General features: G+C 47.1%; 1 protein-coding gene across 1 annotated transcript in view; it reads right to left on the bottom strand.

Annotated features, from left to right (window-relative positions):
• Positions 1–3,793: 3,793 nt before the first annotated feature.
• The window catches only part of LOC144103465 (uncharacterized), a 43,806-nt gene continuing 25,463 nt past the window's right edge, over positions 3,794–22,136 (bottom strand). Inside the window, exons 8-9 of the mRNA XM_077636175.1 lie at positions 5,717–6,043; positions 3,794–4,329 (exon numbers count right to left, since the gene is read on the bottom strand). Of these exons, the coding sequence (XP_077492301.1) occupies positions 3,818–4,329; positions 5,717–6,043 (839 nt within the window). The 3' untranslated portion in view covers positions 3,794–3,817. The remainder of the gene's footprint in view (positions 4,330–5,716; positions 6,044–22,136) is intronic.

Raw genomic sequence — 22,136 nt, 5'->3', positions numbered from 1 at the left:
GATATAGTTGGAAGTGTTGTGGTTACAGTTGGTTTCATTGAGGTGTGTCAGTATGACAACTCTGTTTGATGTTGTCGAAGGCTCCTTTCAAGTCCAAGGCCAGGGCGACCTTGTTATTATGTGGGTGTGCGACCGGTTGTATTATGTCTCTGTTGAGTTGGAGGAGTACGTCCTGTGCCGACTTATGTGGGCGAAAGCCGAACATAGTGTCTAGAAATGTGTTTCGTTGTCCAAAATATTCGGAGAGCGTATAACACACCATGGTTTCCATCAGCTTGCCCATACACGAGGTGAGCGAGATAGGCCTCAAGTTGTCTGTGTTGATTTCCTTTCCCGCCTTGGGGATGAAGGTTACTAGGGCAGTTTTCCAATCAAGGGGGAGCGGGTTCACGCCTTTCCATATAGTGTTGATGTATTTCAGAAGGGCCTCATACGCCTGGGCAGGGAGATTGGCCATCAGCTTAACTGTGACCTTGTCCCGTCCAGGCGCAGTGCCTCTCCTCATTTTGGTCAGGGCTGCCTTGAGATTAAATAATTGGAACGGTTGGTCCAGCTCAGGATTATCTTTGCCTGCGTAAAGTTACTCCTGACCGCGAGGGTCCTCTTTGCAGCAGAGATTCTTGTCCCTGAGTATCTCTGCAAGTTGTGTTGTGGTGCCCTTGAAATTATGGAGTGCTCGTAAGTGGCGCTGTGTTTCGCCCCGGGTCTATAAGGCTGCGGAAAAACCTCCTGCCGGACATATGTCTGGCAGCCGTATTACAGCGATCTATCCAGTTGACGTCAGCAAGTTGGGAGGCATACTGAGCTGCTTTGCGAGTGAGATCTAGGATGCGCTTTTTGAGTATTCTGTTATGTTTCTCTCTTTTCCAACGTTTGGTGAGGCTGCGGCGGGCTTCCCCGATGTGTAGAAGATGGTTGTTCTCTGCCGGGTAGTCTTCCGTGGTCTGTATCTGTGTTTCGTGTTGCTTGATTGTTGTCATAAGTGTTTGGACCCACTGATCGTATCCATCTTTAATCAGGTTGGCTGAGGGCAGGGACTTCAATGGGTGGAGACCTGTCTTCGGGTTGCTGAATGTCCATTTCAGCCCACGCCATTACAGTGGGATCGTAGTCGCGTTGAGTAGTGGTCGCCATAGTGTTCCGCGGCCTGGCGATGAAGAAAAATTGTCATAGAACAGCCAGTTTCGGGCCTACCTTCTCAGGTGGGACCAGGACCAACAGGTTCCTCTCGATGTTGGGAAAGTGATAGTGACGGCTTCGGTGGGGTCACACGAAAAGTTCCGCGGTTCCTGGAGAAAATACCAGGAGCCGACACGCCGCACGTCTGGCCGCTTCGCGCTCTCGCAGCGCACCCTCCCCCCCCCACCCCCCCTTCTCTTGGACGCACTTTAGACACTTCAAATCAACCTGGACTGCGAACTTTCGGAAAGGAATTAGCAGAACGCATAGCGAAAAAAAAATTGGAAATTGATATTTGAGGAAAGGAAATGGCGCAGCAATTGTCTCACATATCAATGGCCACTTCAAAAGCTGCAAAAGGGAAGGGAAAAAGTAGAGTGAAAAAAAAAAGAAAGAAGTGCCTTAGCGGAGGGCTCCGCGATAATTTCGAACACTTCGGGATCTTTAACGTTCACTGACATCGAACTGTACACGGGCGTCTTTTGCCTTTCGCCTCCGACCTTTAATTTTTTCGACACCGCATGCACTGACCGCCTTTGGTCCGCAAACCATTAATGGGAACAAAACTTTTGAATGCTCCCGCAGCGTTCTAGAGCCTGCAGTGCGATCTTTTTTGAAACGAGATGTTTAATTGCCTCTTTATTTTGTGTTGCTTTTCAAGCGTGGGTGCAATTTTTGAACAAAGGGTGGAGCAGAGAACCACAGAATGACCATCCCCGCCAGGGCGGCACGAGCACTGAAACGTGGAAAATCTCGCAATTCAGCTGCGCGAACGGTGGAATACGCAGTTGATCTAGGTAGCAGCGTCTTCTGAGCATGCTGCCCCATCACCGGACTTTGTTCAGAAGGTAATGAAGACAAAGAGGAAGGAGCCAAGAATATCGTGACGCCTATTGTAAAAATATTCTATAGACTTTCTAAACACTTATGTTGTCCATTGCATCCAGATATATATTTCATTTTGTCTAAACATAGTATACTGACAAAACTTCACTAAATATGTCCACCCATAAAGTTATAGTCTTTGGGATCGATGCCGATTTAGTGGAAAAATCTGTGGATGTTCTCTACGTTCCGTAAGAATGTTTTTGTTATGCTGATGTTATAATGCACGAATGCATTTAACATCTACATTTTCGGACCTCCACCACGACAAAGCTCGAGCAAGTAACACACACTCGAAAAGCTATAGATTTGAGTGGTATTCTTGCACGCGGCTTTTAGACGCAGTTATGGGTACATGAAGCGTTTTGCGCCGATGCAAGCGGACGGCGCTGTTGCTCCTGTGACCTAAGCAAGAGAGAGGAGGAAAGTGCGCGGGCCGGTCGGTCAGCTCCCTACTAGGCAATTAACACTAACGATTTCAGACTAATGATGAGAAAACAGAAAGCACATTTTTACGTTGTACACGTCATCTCATCGATGTGGCCACGTGGGAGCTTAGAAGGAACATAAGGAGAAAAATGCATAAAGTTTTCTTCGGCACAACATTTCTGTTTTTGCACCTTGTGTATGGATGACATAAACACGTTCCTTCAGTGGGCAATCTAAACGCAGAGTGGATTAGCAAACAATTTGTTCGCATTTCTGTGGCTTGCGCTGCGAAGGGATCGCCCGACCGTTTTGACCAATGTATTGCCAAAATATTCAGCTTCAAATTATTTCTAGCCAAAGGACACCACAAGAAAAATTCGCAGTTGGATTAGGAGATATTTGGTTTCTTAAAACTATTCTTCATAACCAAATTTTTCCGAGTTGTGCTCAGTTTCCTTCAAAAAATCTATATTTTGTCAACAAAATTTTATTATGAAAATATAATGCTTTAACGAAGCTTTCCCCACAGAAATGTGTGTTTGACTGGCGGCATTTGCGTGTACTGTATTAAAGTGTAAGCCTATTAGCGTTTGGACTAAAATAACAAATAAATACCCACAAATAAAAAGTGTTAAGGTGGAAGTATTTTTAAATATCACACTGGTAAGTGGTAACTATGGGCTTTATCTCAGTTGCGATTACAGCGAGAACCACAGCCTTCAGATGTTGTGAAGCGGCGGTGGTAGTTGTGCCTTGCACAGCAGTCTTGCGCTAGTCACACATCCACACAACCGACATCGTCACTAACACCGTGCAAAGGCTGATCACGGAAATAACACCTGCCCAAAGCACGACCAGGGTTTGGAACTTCAGGGGGCAGAGGTAAAAGCAGAGCTCTCTTGCGACGTACCTTCAGCACACAGCACACTAGGTAATGGCCATTACAACAGACACGCGCCTAACACAGGATAAGAAAATAATTTACACCACCGCGGAGGCTCAGTAGTTAGGCCGCTCGACTACTGAGCAGGATGTCACGGTACGAACCCACCACGGATTCAAAGGTGGTCAAAATAATTCCGGAGAGTTTTCTCCGGAATAACCTCCGAAATAAATGTATCTCCGGAATAATTTTGATCACCTTTGAATCCGCGGAGGGCTCGTTCGGAAAAACCGACCTCCCTGCAGTCGGCTTCTAGCATTGGCTCTCGCAAACTGGACATTTGGGTGAGGCGTGAGACGGAGCCCAGAGGACTCCTGGACATTTAAGAGCCCTGACAGGGCGCAATAGATTTTTTATTTTTAGTTATTTTTAAAGGAAATTCTAAGACTCCTCCCCTTCCTCGCGATTCAGTATCGCAGACACCGCGACTGCGATGACGATCACGATCGCCGCTGCAATACAGGAAAGTCCAACCCAGAAGAAGGGCGACGCGACGAAATCCGACTCCCGAATACTTTCCTTGGCTGAATCCTCAGCTTGCGTTGTCGTCACCTTTGAAGTCGGGGCCCTGGTCGTTGTGGCTTTCGTGGTGGGAGCTACTGTAGTTATAACAGGCGGAGGGCCGCAGCTCGTTCCTACCACGTTCGAAGTGCTGGTTAGCCCATCGCTGTTAGATACTTGAACTGCCAGGTGAAAGTGCCAGTGCGATGGGTCATATTGCTCAAACGAGCAGAAGGTGCGCGGAATTGCCAGAGTGACGTTTTCCTTGGTACCAGGTGGTTTTGGGCCCAGGTTGCCTTCGACGACATTGGCTTCCGTGATCTCAGCCTGGTTTTCAAAGTCGTTCTTTAGGTCATCGTAGAATTTTGCGGCTCGAATAACCACGGCAGAAACTGCGAAAAAATAACGCCATTGAAGGGGAATCAGGAGACCATCCTTTGTAACGTCGTCCTAAGCTGTGCCAACTATTTGCGCTGATATTCTCTAGTTTCCCTCACCAGGTTCATGTGACCGTTCTGGCGGTATATGTGTTGCACGACGGAACATTAAAAGGGGTCGATCGTGTTCGGGATGCCACGGGCGTCTGCCTGACCCTCTATAGCATCAAGTAGTAGTGATGGGCAAAGACGTGAGCTAACTAAAAAACCCACAAATAAAATAGGACCACCAAGAGTGAATATTAAGGGGAAATTATATTTAATTGGCACGCTGGTAGGTGGTAAATACGGGCTTTTTTTCAGTTGCGCGAAATGATCGGCAATTCCGCCCTCGTTTACGTTCGCACCTTTTCCAGCGATAAGTCTGTTCTACTGAGTGCAAATAGTTGCGAAGCTATAATTCTCTCCGCTGTGCTAGCAGTTTTTCCCACCATGTCTGTTATAGTCTCAAGGTTCAATTCAATTTGATTAACTTACTTTGCTACATATATATACAAAAAGTGTGAAATTCCTAGGGAACCTTTTCGTTACCTCTGGATTTTCCTTGCGCTTTTTATTCAAGAATGATTGATGTAAAAATGGTCTGCGAACATAATATTAATATATACCTACAGCAATACTGTGAAGCTGTCGGGGTCAGTTGCTGTATCTCTTCGTTATAATGTCGGCAACACAAGGCGCAGTACATCAAGAGCCATTTCCACCCCATAACTGCACACATATGCGCCTGTTTGACATGGAAGCTGACCAGTTCAGAGGAAACTGGTCTTTATTCGTAAATTACCCGTGACATTTGGGATTCACTATGATATTCATGTCTGTAGGTTTATATGAGACGGTTCTCTGCCGAGTCCGGAAGGCAACCACAGGTTCTAAAACCTTTATATGTTCTAACGTTTTCCACAGCACTACTGAATAACCGTACTGTGGAGGCAGCGGATAACAATACTGTGGATAAAGCGGTGTGTGTGTTAACCTCAGTAATGTAAAATGGACCATTAGATTTATTCAAAGAAATACAATTGCATTTATAGAACATGTTTCTAGGCGCACAGAAATATTCAGCATCATGCAGAACGCGTGGGATAAAACTCGATTTTATGGAGCAATCATGAATGCTACGGCCACATAGCGCGAACTGTGCCACGAAAATAAAAAAAAAATCTTTACAAATGCTTCCCTTCCTCTTTCATGTGCTGTCGTCACGCCTTCGATTAGACAGTCCCATAAATCGTTGCCAACTTGCGCAGTTTTTCATCCTTGAATACTGCACCTAATAAGTGGATTAAGCGCCTGTAAGCCGCGAACACTTCACAAAACACGTCTGTTCTTTAGTGCTTACCCTTTCCATCCGACAAGTGAGCTCCAGGCCACGTCCAAGTTAGCCGCACCACGGGAGTGTTTTTCTTTCCCAGAGTCGTCTTCGCACGAATGAACGAGACCTTTCCTGGTGGCACTTGGTTTTTCGTAATATCTTCCGTGACAATAAAACTACCACAGTCTGCCACTCTCTGGAAATCTTCCATGGTCTCCGCGGCTGTGCCGGTGGTGTGGTCAGTGGTGTCGTCGTCGGAGGGGTCGTCGATAATCTCGAGCATAGAGATCGGGTACCCGGTCGCCAGTTCGGGAAAATCGTACGCCGGTTCGAAGCTGGTTCCCGGGGCTGCTCCTGCGTGAGTCGCAGTTGGAAAAGGGGCATAAGAAGAACGAAGAGGAGATCTCAGACGACAAATGATTTCGCAAGCTCATTACAAAAATTTTAAGGACGATGCGCTCCTGCCTTTAGAACGATCCACGCAACTTGGGCGACAACTTCCACCATTTTTTCAACTGTGCAATGTAGGTGTTTTGAGTCTGCGATATATAGAGGTGAAGAAATTGAGAGATATGTGTATGCGCGTACAGTTACAAAGCTCTCTGTTTTCCACACCAACGCCGGATTCATAAGCAGACGGTTTTTACAACAGGAAGACAACGCCGTGAGTGGCGGCTGATGCCCCCTGTCTGTCGCACGCAGCACACCTCACAGCACCGCCGCCAGCGGAGAGGAGCGTGGCGCTACTGCCAGGGGAAAGCACACAAACCCCCTCCCCCTTCCAGGCCGCTGTACGATCGCTTTTTTTCCGCATGCGCCCGCGTCGTTGCGGCAGTGCGCAAGGGCTGCGGAAGGGCTGGACCATAGTCGAACTGATTCGAAAAGACCAGCGCGGAAACAGACAGGGACACGAGAAGAAAAAACACTGACGACAGGACGAGCGCTGACTAACAACTCTTTATTGTCAAGGAACGCCCAGCGCAATATATGCTAAAACACCACGTGACAGTCAGGGGGCCAAAGATTACAACCTAATCCACAGTCATCGAGAGGCGGCCAACACATGCTTGAACCAGAAGGAAAAACCACAAAAAGTGAAAAAAGGGGTGAAACTTTATGAATTGAGCATATCAAAAGTACTTTAACCAGCAAAACACCAAGAAAAAAAAACACAAGTCGAACCATGGGGCGCATGAACACATCCGCCTGTGCGCACGAAGTTCATCAACTTCAACTTTTTGCCGAGAAACGCATAATACTGGGCGCATGTAACTATGACGAGTGTTGTCGGCGACTTCGAGGTTCACAGTGTGCCACAGCGGCAAGCGGCAGTTTCCCCCAAGTTGTTTTGTCGCCGTCTACACCGAGCTGACCGAGCGGCCTTCAAACCTACGCTGTCTACGCAAGACGTATACAGTGCCGGTGTCGCGAAGTGTTTATTTGGAACCGTTTGTTATAGCTACAAGTGTTCTTTATTTGCGCGAGGATCTTCACGAACCGCAGCGAGTAGCAGCTCCATATGGAAAATTTCCTTCACAACGCAGTGACAAGTGTCAGTGCAGTGAAAGTGATTGCAGTCGGAACGAGTGATTTTGAGTAAGTGGTGTCGCCTGCAAGTATAATTGCGTCGAAAAAGCTTACCACGCACGTCTTGTTATCGCAATGCTGAAAGGAACTTAGAGCTGTACAGCAGACTGTGTTTCGGGTGCACTCGTGTGTCCCGAGTTTTAGAACAGCCGCGAGTACGACGCGACTAAATGAACTTCGTGCTCTGCAGCCAGTCGCATTCTTTGCAGCGGTTGCAGTGATTGTGAGCACAAGTTGTGCTGCGGCGTAGCCTTCATCGATATCGATCGTAGTTCGTGTGTACTATGTTGGACAAACGCCGTGAGTGCGACGAGACCATTCTGAAACTTGTGTTCTGCGTATCCGAAACAACCTCGGCTGCACGGCCATTGGGCGGTTTTCTGTCAGGACTACCGAAGTGTCGCTAAAATTCTGCGGCATTGTGCTCCATAAAGTGGAATTACCAACTATGAATGGCCGCGTTACGATGGTATGCCGGAGGCACTGTGAAATCTGTGTGAAAACATCGATGTGCATGCAAGCTTTCACATCTAGAGCGTCTTTTTTAATTTCCTGCCGGCTGAGCAGGCCCATATCGGCAATAAACATTTGCGTGACAAATTGAATGAATCTAACTTCTAACTTCCCCTGCAAGTGATCATGGTCTGAGAAAAAGCAGTAGTGTTAAGCTTGGGTTGTAACATGTTATCACCAGATCAGGAACACTTATATAGGAAGAAAAACCATTGTCGCAAATCTTTCACCGGTGTTTCACAATGCAGAAGTCTCTAATACGGGCCCACTGACGCACCTCTCTCTCATGAGAATTGTATTTTATCTGATGCGAAAAAAAGGAAAAAGGACCAAAGCAGATGATTACGCTTCTCAAAGCAAACAAACCATAGCCTATAAAATTGTGCCGTATTAATATTGTCACCAACAAACGTAGCAGGAAGCGGGAAGCACAGTCCTTTACTGGAGCGCGGCTTGCCGAACATCCGCGCTTATTCGAGACAAAGACGACGTTTGGGCAAGCGCTGGGAGACATGTTCGACCAAGATGTGGCCACCAGGTTCGGCCACTCCGATCGACTGTGACGTACTTGCTGGCTCGCGGAAGGATTGTTTATGTGGTCGTCACATACGCGCAAGGATGCCCTGCTGGGCTCGGTGTTGGTGTCAACGGCTCGCTGGGCGGAAAAAGATACCATAAACTCCCGAAGGTCGATGACCGCACCATACTCTTGAAGGAAATTCATGCCCAGAATGAGATCTTTAGAACAGTCACGTAATTCGGCAAAGGATCCAGTGAAAGTAAGACCGGGGATATGGATGCGACTGGTGCACACAACGATCGGCGTCACTACATGGCCACCGGCGGTGCGGATCACGGCTCCACACCAATGAATAAGAACCTTGCGGAGAGTCGTGGCGAGCTGCCTGCTCATCACAGAAAAATCAGCTCCGGTATCGACGAGTGCGGTCACTGCATGACTATCGGCGGTTACTAAAATTTCAGCAGAAACTAATCACTCGCAGCACGTCGGTACGGTCGTCGAATCGGGTCGTTTCCGCTCGGGCCGTCGCATCAGATCTTCGGGTGGAGGCTATTGACACTGTGTAGTGGCGGTGGCCCTACGCTCGGCGGACGCCATCTTCAGTTTTCTCGGTGAGGGCACGTGCCTCTGAACTGACCAGAGGATGAGGACAGACCGGGAGAAGCAAAGCGCCCCGGGGATGGCGATTGCGATTGGCGCCGCTGCGAGGTCGGGGGCAGCACCTGAACGGCCAGGTACTCCTCTATGTCCTGCGGCCTTTCACCCTAGCGCGGTCGAGGCGGGTGAGGTGGGAATCCTCTAAACCCCTCCGTTGGTACAGGCAATTCCGCAGATTATGGCCAGGTTCCCCCGAAGTGGTAGCAGAGCGGGCGATTGTTGTACGTTCGCCATACGTGCGCTTTGCTGAAAGGAGGGCACAGGTCCTGCTGCTGCTGCTCGACGGGACGCAGGTAACGATGCTGTGGTCGTGGTCTGGCAACGAGGTGAAACGCTTACGGCTCGGGGGCAGATCGGCGCAGGGCATCGCTGTCAGACATGACGTGCGGCTCCGATAGTGGTGCATGTGGTGGCTGCGCCCCTCGCCGGATTTCTTCACGGAGGACATCGCCTCTAGAAGGTATGCTTGCCGACGAAGCATCCAAGTGGAGGTGTCGCAGGTCTTCGCGGATAATGCTCCGCACAAGCTCTCGCAGCGCCTCATCCACGGGGGTTCACAAGGACGTGCAGTAGTGAGCTGCCGCTACATTTGCCTGACGGCCGTATAGGGCACTCCGTTCCTGCAATGAACGTTCCATGCCAGTAGCTTCCTTGGCGAAGGCGGTGACGGTTCTCGGAGGGTCGGGCATGACCGAGTCGGCCCGATGTAAGAGGTGAGTCATGTACTCTATGAACTTGGACACGCTCTCGTTGGACTGCTGCGGCATGGAGCAAAGGGCAATTAGAGCATTTTCCTTTCGCTCGCTCGAGATGGATGTGGCGAGCAACTCACGGCGAAAAGCTGCCCATTTGAAGAAGGACGCCTCGAACCAGATTTTCGCGGACGCTTGCAGTGCGAAACACACATTCATCAGCTTCCGCTCGTCGTCCCTTTGGTTGAATGCAGCAACATGGTAAAAACTGGCCAACCAACCTTCAACATCCTGGAACCGGTCGTCATGGAAAGATGACGGCGACCGAGGTGCGGGAAAAACGAACGGCGGGGCACTGCCGGAGTGCTGACCTGTCTGGGTGCCAGTGGTGGAAGTCATACCTCGTACAAGCCTTGTCAGTGGCTCAAACTCGGGTTGCAGGCCTCACAGGCGACGGTTCGCTTTGTGAACAGGTGTGGCCTCCGCGCGTCGGGAACAAGCGTCAACGATATCTTCGGGGTCAGCGTACAAAGGAGGACACCAAGCGCCTCCACCAAATGTCACCGACAAACGTAGCAGGAAGCGGGAAGCACAGCCGTTTACTAGGGCGAGGCTTGCCGAACAGCCGCGCTCATTCGAGACAAAGAAGAGGTTCGGCCACGAGCTGATGATGATGATGATGATGATGGATTTTTATGGCGCAAGGGCATCTATGGCCAAAGAGCGCCATGGCACAAGGTATTTTTCAAATTCTCAAGGTGGGGTCGAAGACCCATTTCCCAAGCATTTCACCCTAACTAAGCTGAGCACCAGACCAGGAAAAAACTTGTACCCATTGTATCACCGGTGGGTACACGGCGGCACTGGGGATCGAACCCCTAACCTCCCGCATGCGATGCGGATGCTCAACCACTTGGCCACCGCTGCGGTGCATCGGCCACGAGCTGGGAGACAGGTTAGGCCACCAGGTGGCGGCGGCAGAATGTCAGCAGTGTGGCAGAATGAACACGTTGGTACTCGATCAGAACTTTACACACAGAGTTTTCCGTAATAGCGAATCGTGGTTAAAAATTAAAAGCATTTTCAATAAACTGCTGTGATTACAATGTGTCTTTTGCTTAGCAGTGTGGAATCAAGTTGGATTTTAGGCAGATGGTTGCAATATTAAGTGCATTATCGTGGTTGCCATTGCTTTTCGTAAAATGCAGTGATCTTGAAATGCTCTTTGAGCCATGACAATCGGTATAGAAACTCTACTCTTTGAATCAGCACTGGATCCCATATTTATTGTTGTTTTCATTACGCTGCTGTTGCTGAGGGGCTCAAAAACTTGGCTTTATTGGTGTCGAACAGTTGTTAACTAGCGTTTACTAAGTAAGCTGTACCAGCCCGTGTAAGGCTTTCTCGAAGCCTTTAGAAGTATATGCCATCAATGCACATGCACGCATGCATATTCTGCGATCATTTACCTGTGACTACCGACAGTGAACATTATTTGCTTGCGGGATGAAGGCGATGGTGGGCCGATGAGAATGTATTTGTCAGAAGTGCAGAGAGCTTCCTAGATTTCCTTCGCCTTCTTTGTGTTTGCTGCACTTCTAAATTTGTTTGCTTGAATGTAGATGCTTGTTTGCACATTCCACAATGCTCAGCTATAGGCTTCCGCGGACACACATCTGTAAACATTTGTCATACGATCGTGACAAGGCCATATTTGTGCATATTGCCAAAACCACGTTAACGAGGTTTATTTGATTTCTCAAAACGTGCTATGCGCTATTGCACTGTGGTTGGCCCTGCAATGCTGACGTTGTGCCGTTTCTGAAAGTCCTACAATGGCGGTGCAGCCATCGAGCTGTCGAGGCTGAAACCGCATTTAATTTCAACCCATTTCCTTACTGCTTGATTTGTATTTGCAGATTCCCTGCTTTGCACCGGCCGAGTTCTCCTCGTGCCCGACATGCTTTAACTCTAGTAGTTTTTTACTTCGTGCCTTGTGCAGTATTATAAAAATACATCAAATTAGTGTTGCAAGTAAACATCTGTGAGATTATAACAAAAACGTTATGCAGTTAGCGAGCGGCTTAATTATTTAATTCGTGCAGTGAACAAAGTGCGCCAGGAAATGAGTCGCCGAGCCTTTCAGTGCCAATGATTTCGACACAAGGAAGAGAAGTGCTTTGTCAGTCAGACAGTGCAAGCGGAGAGAGTTGGCATGCAAGGCAGTTTAAGGCTTAAAAAAAACTTCATTCTATGCTGCAAGTGGTATTAGGGCAATTCCAGGATGCAACAGCCATATTATGCAGCCTGCATTTGTCGCCAAACAGTTCTAACAGTATTTGCGCTATGTAATAGTAACTGGTTACCACAGGCCAGACATTCGAATTGATGTCAATATTACACGACAAAAATATGCGAGTCCCAGTGGTCTTTTTTGCAATTAAACCTTGTCAGTTAACCAAACAGAAAGTTTCCATGTTAAGGCATGCATGCTTTGATAAAAATTCATCCCCAGAAAAACTGTCCATAATTCAAGCCATCACATTACATAGTGGATACTAACGAGGCATGGCTGCACACAGCAGAATGTGGTAATTTTTTTACTTCTGATAATGTCACAAACATCAAATCATTGCACCATTTCAATGAGTAGCGTGGGTTTCTAAGCGTGACAAACACTGTGTGCAAGTCTCACACTGCTAAATTGTTGTGGCCAATTAACTTGGTCTTTCTTAATCGGTACGCTTTTTGAAAAGCATTCCTCTTATAGCATACTTTTCGTTCGTGAAATACACTTGCACCTTAGTCCCTTTGAGAAAGCATAGGATAAAATCCTTTATAAAATAATGCCTTGCAGCCTACTGTTCTGAGCAGGATTTAGGTGATCCTAGCCAGCTAACAGCAGTTGGCCCAGGCTAACTCTTGCTAACTCTCTCTTTTTTCGGAATCTCCGGCAACCCCAAAGGTATCGTACTTGGCCCTTCTCTTTTTCTTACATTCATTAATTGCATTCCTTTCACTGATTCATTTAACTAGTTCATTGATTGCTATATGGTCTGCCATCCTACTATCAATATCGACGTTCCTACCCTCCGGAACAACCATCTGCGGGCTTGAGAATTACCTATTTGCCAATGTTAATAGTACTGCAATAATAGTTTCTACTGTCGGCGATACGCGTCTCCATTACGAACGAGCTGATATGTGTCAGTACTCCCTTTGTGCCTGTATCCTATTCTGTTTCAAGCGAAGCAACACAGGGACTTCCATTATGTGATTTGGTTAAAATGCTAGGTACGTATGTTTACGCAAGTGACTTTTATGTGCGTGTATCATATGATCCTTAACCTCATCTCAAATGGCCAGCCAAGTATGTCATGGGACCAGCATTAAAATATTTTTAAAAGGGTCCGTCCTTCTCTATAATGAAGGTAAATTTCACATACAGTTCTGACGTCATTAATGCAGTCAGATTACAGCTGCTGTGAATCTTCTGAGTGAATGTGATTTTCTTACATTGACGGCAATGAAACGCATGAAAAGGCGCAAACCTGTACTCAATATTATTTATTCATATAGTTGCTGTTTTCCTTACATTAGTAACATGAGTTTTCATATAAGGCCCTAAGGAGGATTGTTATTTTGGTGCATTATATTGAAAAATGGAAGCCAGAAAATACTTTCGTTTGCCCAATGCATGCAGCCCTTATAGCCGTGTTTAAATTGACATACACTCCCTGTATGAAGCCGAAATTAGGCATAGCCTAGGCAAAGATCTTCAGGCAGTTGGGCTAAGAACTAGTTATTTTAACATAAGGTAAGCCTAAACAAAACTTTGGTAGCTTGAAATCGAATCTTGCAAAAAAACAAGCTTCACTTTGCAGAAGACGTTGCTAATAACAACCTCTAGCACGTTTAAAACTTTATGCGTAAATAGTGCTGCAGGCAATGCTCACTTTTATCTGCTGTTTTGGGAACCATAATCACTGTTATGATACCTCATTTTTTTCTGGTCAAGAAAAATTCTTAAATATTACTGTAAAACTATATGTGAGGATATATGTATATATACCCGACTCCGACTTAAATGATTGTTTTTTATTTCATTGTATTTTGCAACAACACAACTTTCACCTTGTAAATATATTTCTACAAATTATGCTTTAGATAACCACTATGCATGGTGAGTGCATCCTGTTACCCTGAATACATGAAGTATTCTTTCCCAACCGCAACGAGGAGCCGCCCAGATGTAAGCCAATTATGCCGTGCAATGTATGATTACGCCGCGCAATGTATGCTTACTTTTATTCTAGCGGAATTTAAATCAGTAGACACGAACATTTGCATGAGCGTACTTTAAGTAACAGTCTGCATGGCAAGGTAAATTTGTCCGAGATGCAATCAGTATTTCTCGAGAGAACTGCTTGGTCGCAGCGTCTGTTGCACGGTGAAGGATTACGCGCTGTGCAATCGCTATTGCTACCTATTCGACCACGGTGATCAGGTAGACAATTCTTTGTCGATAACAGCGTCAATTGAAAATGGAATGCGCGGAAAGTCCAGCATTGACAGACGTTCCGTCGGGATTGTTGTATTCGAAGTTTACCATGACTGTCGCGTTCTCAGTTATGCCAGTGTACAGCACCCACTGTCCCATACAATTTTAACCCAATGTCGAGCGGGAAATACATGTGAATCCGCGTAACATCTCCGACCACAGCAAACCTTGCAAAATAGCTGTGCCTGTCATAATGCGGTGGTTTAATTAATGTTACTTTCCATCAACAAATTCTACACTTTCTCAAATTCCTAATATGAAGACCGCATTTTTAGCTTTATGAAATATTTACGAGGCGCACGTTCAATCGGAGCCGTCTTGCATTTCTAGGCACGGCATCACTCGCCAGCGCCGATCGACGCTCAGCGCGAAATCCTATCTTCTTTCCCAGCCGCAATATGCTCGTACTCACAGAAAATATAGCGCTCCTCAGAATGTATACATTTTGAGGAGCGCTGTATCTGTGTGTGAACTATAGTTCACACACAGAGATAGGTTCTTTTCACTGAGCTTCCTACGGGCTTCGTCCTTAGGAGCACGTACAAAAAGTTTGCGAGTAATATAATAATTGTTAATTCTTCAGTATTTTGCAGTTATTTCCAGCCAGCCTAAGCAATAAAAGTTGGGTTGTGAGCGGGTCTCGCAGTCAAGCTAGAAATATCACCCGCGAAAAATAAATCAGAACGTAGGACCTCCTGGTGACAGTAAACGAATAGCGTTTATACAGTGCAAAATATCAATTATAATATTCATTATGCACGCTCTTATGTACAGGACGCTCCAAAAATAAACTTACAAATACACCCAAATTAACTAATACTTGCTAATACACTGATGCAAGATGCACTTATACATATATTCCACATAAACGACTTGTTAGAGATGCAGTTTTCCCTCTAGTGGGCGTAGGAGTTTCACCTGTTAATTGCTTTTTGTTTCATTTTTATTCCTCAACTTATTAAAACAGGAAGGAATATCTAAGCGCATCGCAGTGCCGGTCCTTCGGCATACTAACCACATCACAAGCACAGCCGCCCTGCGAAGAAATTCCACCCGAAAAACAACGAACGATGCTAACAGGGACCCCGGAACTTTTTTTAGAGTGTGTGGGGGGGGGGGGGGGGAGCAAGTCTTCGAGGTTATTTTGATATTAATTTATTTATTACTCATTTACACAAAAATTATTTTATTGTTTTTTTATATTTCAATGCTGAAAGGTTGATGCAAGCTGCCACGTTATAGTGACGACAGTCCAGTAGTCAGGAAGACAGCGGAAAGGCTTCGAAAAGAAACCATTCGAGTGGACTGACTCGCACCCACTGTGAATGACTCGGCAGCGGCGATAGCCACAAGCGTGCTCAGCGGTCATCGAACTGAACGCTTGCAGTTCTTTCAAGCTGGCAAGGAACCTTCGAGATAAAGAACCAAACAGAACTTCAACAATCTGGAAAAATGTGGAAGCTTTTGCATGCGCCCATGATCAATGGAGTTAAGTCTGGTCACATCTGGCATTACAAAACAAAATGATAAAGCCGTGTGCAGGCGGTTTTGAGTGCGAACGATCAAACGGTGCAAAGATTGACGGCAATATCAAAAGAATTCTAATACGAAGCTTTACACACGAAGAGTCAGACAGTCGACTTGTGTTGGGACATGAGTGGTTTAGGGTACTCATATACGAAATGCTTTACAACTGGCTACGAAGCCAAGTACTAGCTCATCCCCAGTGTGCTTTGTATTAAAAGAGTCCTTGAAATGAAGTGTTTCAATTGTCACAAGTCTGATCTAAGTGGAAGTAATTGGAGACGGGAGGAGGGGGGGGGGGCAGGTGCTGCTCCCTTTGCAAAAATGTTAGAAAATGTTCCGAGGTCTCTGGATGCTACACAATCGTGCGGCCATCTGCCATTCTCTCCGAGTGGGACACGGTGCTCCCAAATCCAGCTCGACCGCAGCGCCCCCGCACCAACTTTTCATGCGCCGTGGGACACGCAAAAGCAAGGGCGGCGGCAGGCGTTCGCGGCACTCACCCTATTGCTAGGGTCCCTACAATTTCTACCACACTCTAATCATAGCGGGCACCACTCTACCGCCATCTATGAGCGAGCGGCGGTAGCTTCGTTCGCTCGATATGGCCGGTATCGAAGGAAATGGACTCGAACTCTCCTTGCTGTCTTCCACTCCATTTCTAAGGCGCCCGTGTGCTGTGCCATGTAAGTGCACGTTAAAGATCCCCAGGTGGTCGAAATTATTCCGGAGCCCTCCACTACGGCACATCTCTCTTCCTTTCTTCTTTCACTCCCTCCTTTATCCCTTCCCTTACGGCGCGGTTCAGGTGTCCAACGATTTACGAGACAGATACTGCCCCATTTCCTTTCCCCCCAAAACCAATTATTATTATTTTCTCCTCCACTTGATATACTTTTGCACTCGGTTGCAGCACTGATGGCGTCGCGGCTCAGCCCGCAAACGGTCGCTTGAGCGGCGCTCTAATAATTCTCGAATTATAACAAGCAGAAATTGGGCCGCTGGACCGTAGTTCTTTATACGACATATGATAACAGAAAACTGCAGCACCGTGCGTAGCACCACTGCAACCCCGCACCGCTACTACCCGTGGTAATGTGCACACGCAGATGGCTCCGACCAGTTATAGGTGCAGAGCAGATCCATGCGAACCTGCCCTCTTTGGACCATCTGCGCATCCTCAATGCGCACAGCTTGCACAGAAGCGGCAATGCAAGTTTACAGGCACACACAAAAGTTTCCCTAATATAGAAATCACGTTTGGCAGTGGCGAGCAACGTTCGCACGCGCCATGCATATCATTTTTTATCACTTTTCTCAGGACACACCAGCCGCTGTCAGTTTGCTCCAACAACCAAGCGCTGCTTCTACCGTCAGCGGTAATCGGCAACGCCCCCGCACTCGACAGTAGCGGAATAGAGCGACGGCACCACCCTTGCACGGCTTGCACTTCCTTCCGCACTTTTCCCAGATTGGTGGATTCTTGCTTCCTGCGTTAGCTTCTGTGTATCGACTCTGCTGCTGGCAAGCTTTTAGTGAAGTGGTTTGCGTACGAAATTGTTGTCTATGGGAGATAGAGATTAGGAAGTTTGCGCTGCTTGCAACAGAACAATTGACACTCCTGAGAGCCTAATCACATGTAAAGAATGTCAGTACCCATAACATGCAGAAGGTTTTCAGGAATTCCTCAGTAGGGCATGCCATTCAGTCCTGGTACTCACAGAGCATTCCACGGTTAAACGAGCAAAACAGGTTCATCTCGCAGCGGGAAAATGGCACTCACAGCCGAGGTTCCTGCTTTTGCCATTGGCTCTGCTTTTCTTCAGCTGTCAAAAACTAGACAGTTTAATGTCACTAATAGAAAAAGTTGACAAAATTGAGGAGTCCGTCCAAGCAATGTCTGGCCACTTTTACGAAGTCATGAAACGTCTGGATAATGAAGACAAGGAAATCGCGCAGGTGCAGAAAACAATGGCCCAAGTCGAGAAAGCGCGCTGCGATCAACAACCCTCTCAGCTTAACCTTGATTTGGACGAGCTAGAATTTCGAGACAGGAAAAAGAACATAGAAATTCAAGGTGTTTCTGAAAGTGAGCAGGGGAATTCCCTATGCAAAGTTAACGAAGTGGATAAGAACATTGATGATGCCGCTCTTAGTAAGAGCGATATTGAGGCACGCGACCGGCTTCCAGCAAAAGCGAACAAGATCAGCCATTATTATGCGCTTCAAGCGAGAAGCCAAGTGAAAGCAATGACGTCAAAACAAGGAGGCTTTGGCAGAGAAGGGGTCAACGCGTGTACCTGTGTGGAAACTGTACCTGGACAAAGAAATCCTTTCTTCTATAAAAGAAAGAAACAATATCAGGTTTGTTTGGTGCGAAAGGTGCTTGTTCGCCGAAGGGAAGGTGACACTGCTCAAATCATTCGAGATGAAAGTGACCTTAATTGTGGACTTGTAAGCAGGTATCCGTTGTGAACGCTGTACACAAAGACACAACAGATATCGTCTCCCATGAGAAATTCATGACATGAACTTGAAATGCCGACAGTAACTAAGTTTTCATCTAAATACTAGATCAGCAAAAATTCGAGATCATTGCGGTATAACCAGCATTGGAGTAACGCGAAAGCATTGGCGCATCCTCGGCACTCGTCGCCTCCATTTGCTCCTATTTGATTCTCTTTACCTCTCTTTGCCCCTCCTGGCACTGGCGGCTTAGACATGCTGCCATACGCCCACACAATGCGCAGTTAAGCACCACGGCATCAGCGCGAGAACACAGTTTCGGTTCACGGCAACGGTGGGGGAGCAACTGGCGTACAAGCGGTGCGCCGAAGCGGAAGAGGCCGTTTACGGATTTCTTTTTTTATTATTTATAAATGTACCGGCAGCATCTGAAGGGCATAATTTCAAGCGGGGGGGGGGGGGGGGGGGGGGGTCAAGATTTGGAAAACGACTTTTTAAATGAGCATGTGACAATAACCTTGAACAGCTAAGCACAGTATGTAGAAGCAAGAAACTAACAAAATACGTAACATCGATACGTCGTCTAGACGGCAAACGGCCTTCAATTGGAAAGGGAAATGGAAAGGGTACATCGCATGAAGCGCATTACGAGCCAAAAAATATGAAAAACGAGATTATATTAATCTACGACAGACTGTGTTACAATAAAGACAGAAACTCTGAACAGGTTTCACATTCACCGGTGCTCTTAGGAAGCCTATTTCAGTGTGCGGAGGCATGCGGAAAAAATGAATTACGGTAGCCTCTTCAGACCCCTTGGCCTCCTACAGGGACACTGGGTCTCAGATCCTGAGGAGAAACTAAGTTTATGTAGAACGTAGACCTACTGTCCCCCTCGGAGGACAATTTTTGTGGCGCCTCCTGTGAAGAGCGGAGAGAGATATCTCGCTCCGTAAAGAAGACATCATGGCGGGATTAAACACGAGAACGTTTTTTATGCGACGGAGAGATAAGTCGCATTTTATCATTGAAAACTTTTGACCGGGATAGTATTCAATATATATAGAATCCCTATCGCCTAAAGAACAATTTTGTACAGTTCATTGCGAAAAAGCATAGTTTTCTGCCACCAGCGGTATAATAAAATAAATGTATGTCCCTGCATGGGGACATTGGGTCCCAGTGCTGGCAGTTCTTGGTTAGTTCCGTGTAATGAAATGTTTTTTGTTCAACGCACGCAGCTTAGAAATTAAAACACTTTTGTTGTTTGTTTATGCCCTGGCTATTAGCAAGGCCGAAGAGATCTCGGGGTCAATTTGTCAGCGTGATAACTCCGATGTATCCGAATCTGTCAGTGAAGAAGATCCTATTGATGCGTAGTCCTGTAATACTGAGGAATACACTGATGCCTCATCTGGCAGTGACCGTTAAGAGCCAACTCCTCAAACTTGGCGGTGACGTGTTTTGTGGAGATGAGCGAGTTCAGCTCCAGAGAATGCTGACCCAGATCTAGAAACCTTGACATACTGCTCATTTGTTAATTATGAATATTAAACATTAGGTTCTTTCAAGTTCTGAATAGGGGGACATTCTTACAGCGTTTGAGGATGCCTATAAGAGCGTGGGAATATTCTGAACTACCTAAGAAATAGACACATAGGAACCCTAGTGTCCCTCTAGAGAGACATGCATTTTCATCCATGGCGAAATTGCGATAACTGGAACTGAAGTATATGCTGATGGGGCCGTATATTCATTTCACGTTGGCGTGGCATCGCTCCGCGTCGCACCGTCACATCATTAATTCGCCTTAGTTAACATTAATTCTCTATTTTCACACTCATTTCCCAATTTATTCACCTTAATTAACGCTTAAAATTTTTCAGTAATCATTGATTCGATTTCAATTAACTGCACATTTTCTCTCGTTTCATCTCAGTATTCATTTCGGGTGTTCAAATCTGGCGCAACTCGTTGGCTTCGCGCACTCTTCCAGGCATGTGGTCCCAAACTTACGGCGTTTTCAAATTTGGCGCCACTTTTGCTCTCGCCCCGCCCACTTTTTCGAACCATTCATCCGATCTCGAAAATATTTGTTTCCTGAGCACCCTCACATTATCCTCCTATGATTACAGCCACTCGTTTGACACTATCGCTTCTGATTTCCCCAGAACAGCTGCGGCCACGTTTTTGCGGACACGACCTCCGCAACGTGGCTTAGTAAAGCTTTCGCTTTCATAATGACTATCAATTCTCTATCTTGTTAAACAGCTTTTGTTTTGCAGCGAAAGCTACTTTGCGCTAAACTAAACAATTTCGCCTGTGATGGCTATCTGTTCTAAATGCGAAAGCGCGAGTTTTGCCTCAGGTGACACGTGCGTGACGTCACTGCTGCGTTGCCGCCGAGACCGCCGCCGACTCCTCCGCGTCACTCCCACCCCCGCTGCGCGTTGACGCCAAGCCTAGCTATATGCGCCTTACTGCGCGTGCGCGAGGGGTCGAATGAATAAGCGAGGCGATGCGCTCGGCCGTCAGTTGCAAGCCATAGAAGAGAAGCCCTGATTGTTGCAGCACCTTTCGCTATGTATACTGGGCACAGCACAGCTAAGCCACCGCTAATTTATTCTTTCGATGCAGTAATGATTCAGAGAGTTGGCTGACTGACAGCGATAACTTTGAGTTGCCCTCCTTTTCAACATTCTCTTTAAACCAGAAATCCTCTGGTGGAGGTGGTGTATGCATGCTTCTTTGAGCGCGGTGTGTGAATCTTTCCAGAATTGTGTTACATGCGGGATGATGTTGAAATTCTGTCAGTTATACCCAGAAACACTTTAAGGCTTGTCGTTTACAGGCCACTGTCTGGTAAACTGAGCTCATCTCTTGTAATCATGCAATCTTATTTAAATTCTGCAATAAGGAATAAGTATGATGTAATCATTGGTTGCGATTTACGCACTTGTGACTGTCGATGTTCGCAAGGCCTTTGACGGTGTTTGCCACGATCACATCCTTTCTCAACTCGCCTCTTTGGATTGTGGCTCCCGCATGTACTCCTATATCCGCTCATTCCTCTCTAAACGTGTGGCTCGCTTTCGAGTAGATACCCACTTGTCTAACCCACACCACCTCACCCGTGGCACACCTCAAGGTGCTGTTCTCTCTCCTGCCCTTTTCGATCTCGCTATGGCCCCTCTCGCCTCCCAGCTAGCTGAAATTCCCGACCTGCATCATATATTTTACGCCGATGACATCACTCTCTGGTGTTCATCTGGCTCTCCCGGTCACGTACAGGACACCCTGCAATGTGGCCTAGATCTCATCGACTCCTTTCTCACCACCGCTGGCCTCTCTCCTGCTCCTGAGAAATCCGAGCTTCTCCTTCTCAACCATTCCTCCTACCAGCGCTCACACAACCACTTCGTCTCTCTCCACCTTTCTGGCTCTCCCATTCCTGTCGTCACACAGTGCAAAGTTCTTGGCTTCCCTTTGCATGCGGCTAAGAATGTGCAAGCCCTCCACCGCGCTGTCACCACCTGCCACTCTGTAACTCACCTCCTGCGGCGCGTGGTCACTCGACGCTCAGGTCTCCACGAGGCTCACGCGTGCCGCGTTGCCCACGCGCTGGCCCTCAACAAAGTCTTGTACTTTGCACCCTACGCTTCCTTCAATCAGACTCAACTTAACGCTCTCGAGACTGCCCTTGTGGGCCTCTACAAGGCAGCTCTCAACCTCCCTATCACTACCTCTACCACTAAGCTCTTTGCCACAGGCCTCTTCCATCCTCTTCGTTCTCTTCTCAGTCTCCATCGTGACTCGCAACTTGCCCGGCTTTCCCTTACCCGTCAGGGTCAGTGGTTATTGACTCAAGTGGGTATCTCGCCCATTCCAATCTCCCCGTTTACCTCTCCTATTCCCACCCCCGCT

The sequence above is a fragment of the Amblyomma americanum genome, chromosome 9 (assembly GCF_052857255.1).
Source record: "Amblyomma americanum isolate KBUSLIRL-KWMA chromosome 9, ASM5285725v1, whole genome shotgun sequence".
Classification (NCBI taxonomy): Eukaryota; Metazoa; Arthropoda; class Arachnida; order Ixodida; family Ixodidae; genus Amblyomma; species Amblyomma americanum.
The sequence above is the reverse complement of the archived record's forward strand: the minus strand, read 5'-3'. Positions and strand labels throughout refer to the sequence as shown.